The sequence below is a fragment of the Grammomys surdaster genome, unplaced genomic scaffold (assembly GCF_004785775.1).
Source record: "Grammomys surdaster isolate TR1022 unplaced genomic scaffold, NIH_TR_1.0 373, whole genome shotgun sequence".
Lineage (NCBI taxonomy): Eukaryota > Metazoa > Chordata > Mammalia > Rodentia > Muridae > Grammomys > Grammomys surdaster.
This window is the reverse complement of record NW_021604792.1, coordinates 6,261,030-6,269,999: the sequence shown is the minus strand read 5'-3', so window position 1 is coordinate 6,269,999 and position 8,970 is coordinate 6,261,030. Positions and strand designations below refer to the sequence as shown.

The window sequence follows — 8,970 nt, the reverse complement described above, 5'->3', positions numbered from 1 at the left end:
AAAAAAAGAAAAAAATATTTTTTTTAAAAAAAGGCAAACTGCCAGGCATGACCTAAGGGCCTGTGCTTCACTTCTCTGAGTCTTGGGTTCCGTGTGAAAGCTTTGGCCCGGTCTCACCTCATCTGTGAGAGTCATGACCCTCGATACAGAGTCGCCATGTGATGTGAGTTTCACAGTAGGTGCGCGGTGCGCCAGGCAGTCCAGGCTGGTCTTCAGAAAGTGGTCTTGGTGTGGCTGCAACCCAGAGGCGACCCTGAAAGGCTTCTGCCAACACTTCATCCTCTATTGCTTCTCCTTCTCCAAGACTCACTTTTCTCTTTCTTCCTCCTACTAACCATTGCGGCAGAGTGAGCCCTTGCTGTTCCCATAGTAACTCAAACACGGACAGGTGGGCTCCTGAGTTTCCTCTGAGAGATCTTTACAGTTGTCTAAATTAGGGCTGTTGATGGGGCTTGATCCTGGTGCACCTCATGACCCCTAAGCTCCCTGCCTTGCGGCCCACAGCCTGTTCCAGTTTCGCTCCCTTTCCCACTAACCGCTCACAGCCCCTCCCCCTTCGCTGCAGGCAAAACTCCTCCTCATTTCTTTCAATTCTGTCTCTCTTGTTCAGTTAAGGAAACCGGACCCTCGCCTTTTCTGACCTCATGGTTCTGAATAAATCCTCCTGGTGAAATTTCCTGCCCTCGGGGTTGGTTGTGTGTGGGAGTGTGAATTTTCTTTTCCAGCTGCTTTTGTAACTTCTGCAAACCCCTGTGGACCACAGCTGCAATCCTGATTCTCAGCTATTGTTCACAGATGTGATGTCTGGAAGCCCTGGGAAATTATCAGCTCAGAGACAGCCAGAACTCAGCCTCTTTCCATGGGACCCTTGCAGAACGTTTTGAAAACTCCAGATCTCAAAATTCAGTGAACATCACCAACAGCCCAACAGCACTCTGTTAAGACTATCTATCTTGGGGCTGAAGAGATGGCTCTGTGGTTAAGAGCGCTTGCTGCTCTCCCAGAGAACCGGGTTCGGTTCTCAGCACCTCAAGTCTGGTGGCCCCCAATCTCCTGTAACTCCATGGGATATGATGCCTTCTTATGGGCTCTGAGGGCACCTGCCCACACATGTGCAAACACACACACACACACACACACACACTCACAAAAATAAGCATTTCTTAAAGGACAATAGAACTGGGAAATAATTTAGAGCTGTCTCCGCTGCATAAGTCGAAGATTTGTATTTTGGATTTCTTTCTAGACAAAGTTCTTAAAAGAATTACAGACGAGGGTTCATGCATAAATCATATATCTCCTCACTAACAAAAATACAAATTCATAATTATTAAAAATCAGTTTTTAGTGACCCAGATCGCTGAGGAAATGCTGCTGGGATTTTTTTCCCTGATCTGCCACAGAAGTTTCTAACTCAAGGACAGTGCTGCCAATCTTGGCTTTCTTTAGCAAACCAGCAGTGAGGGATTTTGAAGGAAAGTTGGAACTGAAGAAGCACCGCCCCCTCTTGACCTCAAGTCAGGGGACACAGTGGCACCCTTCCAGGATGTTCTCAGTTCAGCGAGTGACTCACGCCTTCACAAGCCAGACCTCATTACGACGTCCATAGGGCTTCATGGGAGGGTCATATCCTGCACAGTAGTAGACATTGCCCTGGTAGGTGGCTGGTGTGCCCTCCAGGGTGGTACGTAGCTGGGTGGCGTGAGCAACGTAGTCGGCTTCCTTGGCATAACCACCGAATTGCCTAAAGATGAAAGAGCAAGGGCTGGTAAGAAAGGACATGACCTTGCAGAGAAGGCAAGTCTCTTAGAGAGAAGACATGGCCATAGTTTAGGACAAGCACGTCTGAGAGGTGAGACAAAGGGGGTCCACTTCACCTCAGCTGTAAACGTGCAGTGTTTTTCCTCTTGCTATGAGTGTTGTATGCAATATCACAACTAAACATTGTAACTTGGAGAATGATGTGCAGCAGCGGTCACAAGCTAAATATGACCTTTCCTTATGTGAAGCAGACTGCCCGAGGGCCTTTCACCATTTCCTCCTGTTCCCTCTGCTGCCTCAGCTGCTACTCTTCCTAGCCTGTCGCCAGAAGGACAGACACCTAGGATGAGCCAGGTGGAGCTGTCAAGGTGGGGGATGCAGCTGTGTGTCTTCTGAAACAGGACCGCTGTCTGTGACTGAGCACAACCTACCAGGGACACAAGGTGGTTTCATTAGATCAGAGCTGATCAAGGCTGGGACCCAAGGACGTCTTGGGAGGAACCCCATGCAAGCTTCATATGCTTTCTAAACGAAGAAACATTTTCTAACCATCCTCCTTCTCTGCAAAATCATAAAAACCTTCCTTTTCTAGGAAGTAAAGAGACTCCTCACAAGCTGGGTTATTTGTCATGATGGCAGAAATGGGGGATAAAGAAGCCGTCCCTTCCCAGTTTAGCCCTTCTCTTAGATCACTGCGTCCCCAGCAAAACTCATCCTGCAGCCAGCTCTAAATAAACCACTCTACATCCGGGCTCCGCCAACCTCGTTATTAGAGTCAAGTACACCCGAATTGCTAATGAGCTTTGTGACTCAAAATCTGACTTTGGACCAGGCCAAGACGAGGCCAAATGATACATTATTTTTGGTGGAGTTCTTTGAATCACGCTTGGTTCTTTTACGAGTGATTAGTCACGCTCAGCGAGCCTTCAGCCTGTTGATTACAGGGTCACCCAGGACTTTGCCTGTGAGGGACAGACTGCTCACTCTGATGTCCAAACAATAGCCAGCAGCAGGGAAGGAGATGAAGCCAAATTTAAATGAATGCAGCTTGGTTCTTCATGCAAACTGACGGGAGAATAGAAGGCAGAGAAGACGGCTGGGCTCCGTGTCACTGAGCCTCACCAAGAAGGAAAATGGATCAGAAGAAAGAAGATAAGGTTCAAGGGCTTTTCTAACAATAATGGCCTGAGAGACATTGGAGTTTTGTATTGTCTGTGTCTGAGAGTCACCTGTGTGAAATACAGAGGGCACTGGCTATGGGAACATGTAGAAGGCGTCCCACAGATTCTGCCTTGATATGAAATTGTTCCCTGAAATGGATAATTCTCGATCTCTCAATTACTGATTTTGGGTAGGCTGGAGAGATGGCTCAGAGGCTCTGTTGCTCCTACAGAGGACCCGAGTTCAGTTCCCAGCACCCATGTCAGGCAGCTCACATCTGCCCCTAACTCCAGCTTCAGGGGATCTAATGCCCTCTTCTGGTGTCCAAACACACAGAATCACACACACAGACACATACAGACACTTAATTAATTAAATGCAAAACCAAATCTTAAACACCAAAACAACACCAAAGGACTGATTTTGGAAAGGTCCGGAAGTATTGTACTTAAGTAAACCTTTGCATAGCTGGAGGCAAAATGGCTGCCCGCATGCTCCAATCCTAGCCCCAGAATTTTCCAGCTCATGGCCAAGGCTAAGTTCTCTAGTGAGCCCTTTGTTAGTAAGGATGATAACGGCAGTGATCTTGAGAGGCTGCTGGGGAAATTGAGGGAGAAAAGACTGCAGGCTGCCCAGTGTACTGCTTGCCACACAGTAGGTACCATCGTTACGGTTGTCCCTTGGTGTCTGTGAAGAGATTATTGTAGGTCCTTCACAGCAGCTGCTCAGGTCACTTATGCAGAAGAGACAGCATCTGCATGTGCCCTGTGTGGTCCTCTCAGATACTTTATTTTTAATTTTATGTGTATGTGTGAGGGAGGACCTCTGTATGTTATAGCACATGATAGTATATCCATATACTCACCATGGAACTAACTCTCTCTCTCTCTCTCTCTCTCTCTCTCTCTCTCTCTCTCTCTCTCTCACACACACACACACACACACACGCACACACACACACACACTTATTTTGGTACAGATACAAATTTCTTAAGATTTTTGCCACATGGATCTATGCTGGGGCAAGCAGACAGATGAATCATGTGACAATTACTTCTTAAAATTTTTGTTACAGTTATGTATGTATGTATGTATGTATGTATGTATTTATTTAATGTGGGTAGGTATGTGCATGTGTTCAGGGCTTGTGCCACGGTGTGTGGGAACAGGGAATCAATTATATGTGTTGTTTCTTTTCACCATGTGGATCCCGGGGCATACACTCATCAGCCAGTGCCTTCACCACCTAGACCATCTCAACAGCCCTCACGTGGTATCTGAATATCTGTCTGACACCATATGACAGGTAATTTGTTGTCATCTCGGCTGAATTTGAAATCACCTAGGGTACACACCTCAGGGTGTGCCTGCAAGAATGTTTTCCGAGAGGTTTAACCGAGGATGGAACGGATACGGGCAGTACCATCTCATAGACTGGGGTCCTGGACTGAATACCAAGCAAAGAAAGCTAGCAAGGTGAGCTTCAGCATCCCTGGCGTCCTTTACTCTCCGTCTGACAACTGTGGACATAGTATGACTAGTGGCTCACACTCCTGCCTCAGCCTTCTCTATCACGAGGATCTCTGTTCCCTCTCAAACTAAGCCAAGCGAAACCCTTTCTACCTTAAGGTGGTTCTTTTTTTGTTTGTTTGTTTGTTTTTGTTTTTTGGGGTTTTTTTTTTTTTGAGTATTTTGTCATACTTTCAAGGAAGCTAATACACACTGTGAGAAATCTTTGACCAGCAAAGATGTGGAATCAGAGGTACTCATGGGGAAAGCGATGGAGCCAGTTGTGGAGACACAGATGTCTCCACTCAAGAGGTACTGGCTCTGGTCAGTGAGGAGACACTCAAGGTATGGATGTTGCTCAGAAAGCTGAAAGGTTGCTCTCAGGGGTCCTATGACCTCCCTCAGTGGTGAATACAGGAAGAGGGCCTACCAAAGGCCTTTTGGGAGTGGAGACTCAGTAGAGAGTGACAAAGGGAACGTCATCACTCAAGAATTTATAAAGTTCACTCCTGAAAAACCCCTGCATTTATTCTTGGGCAGTACATGATGCTTGTAATAAAAATAAAATTTCCCTATTGCTTTACCATAGAAACTACCAGAAAACAAACAAGGCTGAGAGGGTCATAGAAATACAGGCATGTGCTGTCTTCTCTTCTCATTTTACCAACTCACTCTGACCCTAGTCACAGAAAGACAAACAAGCCAGATAGCCAAGTCCTCCAGGACCACAGCCCCTCATAGGAAGGAGGCCCAGCCCTGGCTGACTCAGCCTGCCATCACCAACAAGCACCTCATTCCTACCAGTCTCAGTCTCCACTGGGCACACACAGGATGACAGCTCCGTGTCCACAGATCTGCAAATTCACGAGCATGCTTGAGTGAGTGCTAAGGAACGCTCGTAAAGTGCTTTGAGATCCCAAAAGGAAATAAAGTGCTTAAACTGTTTTTGTAAGCCTGTTAATATGTTTGTAACTCCTCGTCTTCAAAGTGCCCTCCAGGGCACTATATTTTATCTCATCCAATGTCAGAATAGCGACCGTGGTTACCATGGAAGACATACTCATATATACGCACGCACACATGCATGTAAGTTCAGGAAAAAAGAAAACAGGCAAACTAAAAAGACTAGGAAAGTTAGGAGGTGGTTAAGAGTCAAGCTTTCAGTCAGTCATGGAGGCCAATATGCACGCCATGTTAACTTTCAGTGAGTCTGTGGTGCTGCCAGAGAGGGAGGGTAAAAACAGAAGACTCTGAGGTTGACCACCTAATGTTGTCTAAAACTTTAGCAAGGGGTGATACCAGTTTACAGAGTTAGCTGTTGTCCTAATTTCTTCTCCTTCTCTTACTGTGACAAAACACCAAGAGCAACTCAGAAGACAGAAGGGGTTTATTTGGCGAACACTCCCACGACACAGTCCATCACTATAGGAAGTCGGGATTTGAGTCTGGAGGTAGTAATCAGAGCAAAGGCTATAGAGCGGTGGCTTTCAACCTTCCTAACGCTGTGACCCTCTAATATAGTCCCCTTATCCGTGACCCCCAACCATGAAATTATTTCGTTGCTACTTCAGAACTGTAATTTTGCTACTGTTGTGAATCATAACGTAAGTATCTGATATGCAGGATATCTGATATGATCCCCGTGAAAGGGTCCTTCAAACCCAAAAGGGGTCGCGACCCACAGGTTGAGAAACCACTACTATAGATTGCCGCCCCCACCCCCCATGGCTTGCTCAGCCTGCTTTCCTATAGTACCCAGCACCACCAGCCCAGGGCTTGCACCTCTCACAGTGGGCAGTGCTGTTGCATATCAATCACTAATCAAGAAAATGCAGAAGACTTACCTACAGGTCAATACAATGGAAGTAATTTCTCAATTCAGGACCCCTCTTCTCAGGTGTGCTGGCTAATTTTATGTCAACTTGACACTAACAAGGGCCATAGGAGAAGAGCAAGACTGTGGGGCTTTTTATTAATTAGTGCTTGATGGGGGGGGGGAGGTCCAGCTCATTGTGGGTAGGGTCACCTGGGCTGGTAGACCTAGGTTCTATGTGGAAGCAGGCTGAGCAAGCCATGGAGAGTAAGCCAGTAAGCAGCACCCCTCCATGCCCTCTGCATCAGCTCCTGCCTCCAGGTTCCTGCCCTGTGTGAGTTCTTGTTCTGACTTCCTTCAGTGATGGACTACGCGAGGCAGATGCTTAAGGCAAATAAACCTTTTTCTCTCCAACTTGGTTTTAGTCACAGTGTTTTATCACAGCAACGGTAACCCTTAGCTAAGACATCAGGTGGTTCTAGATTGTTCCAAGCTGAGAAAACTAACCAGCTACACACGCAGCAGCTATGCGTCAGACGAGAAGAGTGGCGAAGAATAACTGCCCATTTCAATTCCACACGGGAGAGGGCATTTCATTGATGCCGACTGAACAAGTGCAAGACCTGACTGGGTAGAACATCCTTGAGCACAGAGCCCTGGCTGGCACTGTAAGAGGGTAGAGAACCTCTGCTCTGTGGTGGCCTGGCCACCAGTGTTAGCGGTCAGGTCAGATATACCGAGATTATATGGGCAGACGGAAACACAGCGTACTGGGAGATGTGTGGGCATTTACATATATGATCCTATCTCATCCTTATGACAAACTAGGCATTGTTATCTCTGTCTCACAGACATAGAAACCTTATGAGTCATATGTCATTTGTCCCTGAGCCACGCCCCTTGCCTTTCCACTTTCTAGTCTTTCCGTTTTTTCTTTTTGGAGATAGTGTCTAACTCTGCAGCCCAGGCTGGACTGATACACTTACTATGTGAAGCTTCAGATTCATGGCGGACCTCCTGCCTCTGCCTCTTTCGTGTTGAGTTACCATCATGAGGCACCACCCTTGGCTCCAACTCTTCCTTCCACCAACATGTCATTAAAATGGCGATGGACTCACTTAAATCTCCCAGTCATGCCTATCTATTGTCGTCTCTGCTGCGAATCTTCTTGTGGGGGCCGTGTTCTCACCTCGGTGGGCAAAGAGAGGGGAGTGATGTGGAAGAGCACCTCCAGTCTTAGTGTAAGGAAAATTCTATTCCCAGAAGTATTCAGATAGGGCTTGTGAGATGGCACAGCTGGTAAAGGTGTCTGCTGCCAAGCCGGAAGACCTGAGTTCAATCCCCAGAACTCACATGATGGGAAGAGAGAACCATTTCCTTAAACTTGAATTCTGACCCCACATGTACACCAAATAAATGTGTGTGTGTGTTTATATGTATATGTATAGACACATACACAGTGGTGTATACTTTTAATCCCAGCAGATCTCTTGTAATTTCCAGGTCAGCCTGGTCTACATAGTGAGTTTCAGGCCAGCCAGGGCTACATGGTAAGACCCTGTCCCAAAGACTTAAAACAGCAACAGCAACGATAACAAAAAGACCTATTCAGCTATCTTTTTTTCCTAAGGCATTTTATTTATCTAAACAGTCCTGCTAATTAATGTCTCTGTGGGAATGGACTTGCAGGGCTGTAGAAAGAGGACTTAGTCATCAAACATTCTCACTGTGTTACATGAAGTACGGCTGCCGTCTCTTACCAACTTTGTTTTCGGCTAAACCAGAGTGACACACAGAATCCAAGTGCTGCAAATGCACATTTGACTTGTGGCGACACCGTGTGGCCAACCCAGGAATAAGCTCACGATAAATCAGATGATAATGTCCCCATGATATGTTCAGTTATAAAACATTCACCCGCGGAGCAAGGCTAAATAAATGCAGTATTTGGTTCTTCTAAACTTTGTTTTGGTTTGTTTGTGTCAGGGTTTCCCTATGTACCCCAGGCTAGCCTCAAATATATAATCTTTCTAGTTTAGCCCCCCGTGTGCTAGGGTTATAGATGTGTGCTGCCTTTATATGTTTAGATTTCACAGAATTGTTCTTCCGTTCCCTTTCCCCACCCTTTCCTCCCACTGTTTCTTTCATGGATTCACTTTATGTGTGTATTACATGTAGTGTGTGCTCATGTATGTATATATAGTGGTGTGTGCGCACACAAGTGAGGACCAGGGGTCGACACTGGTGTCTTCCTCATTTCTCTCTATCTTATTTTTTGTGATGTCTTTCACTATGCCTAGAGCTCACTGATTTTGCGAAACTGGCTGGACAATAAGCCCCCATTTTCCTATCTCTGCTTCCCCGGCACTGGGGTCAGCCATGTGTGTTGCTGCACCTGACCTTGTCTTTTTCACATAAGCGCCGGGGATCCAAACTCAGGTCCTCTGGTTTATAGACAAGCGATGTTATCCACTGACCCATTTCTCTAGCCCCTCAAATGATCCTTTACCATTTATTTATTAATGTGCACATGTATGTTGCGCATGTGTGTGTGCATGCTTGCGTGTGCTATGGTGCACATGTGAAGGTCGGGGGACAGCTCTGGGGGACTGATTCTCGCCTTCCATCTTGTTGAGGCAGGGGTCTCTTGTTTGTGCTACTTCACTGTAGACCCCAGGCTAGCTGGACCGTGAGCTACCAGATGATTCTCCTGTCTCCACCTCCAT

At 46.6% G+C, this 8,970-nt stretch overlaps 1 protein-coding gene across 1 annotated transcript in view; it reads right to left on the bottom strand.

Annotated features, from left to right (window-relative positions):
* Positions 1-1,202: 1,202 nt before the first annotated feature.
* Positions 1,203-8,970, bottom strand: part of Hebp1 (heme binding protein 1) — a 30,695-nt gene continuing 22,927 nt past the window's right edge. The window contains exon 4 of the mRNA XM_028780955.1: positions 1,203-1,744. Coding sequence (XP_028636788.1) covers positions 1,570-1,744 — 175 coding nt within the window. The 3' untranslated portion in view covers positions 1,203-1,569. The remainder of the gene's footprint in view (positions 1,745-8,970) is intronic.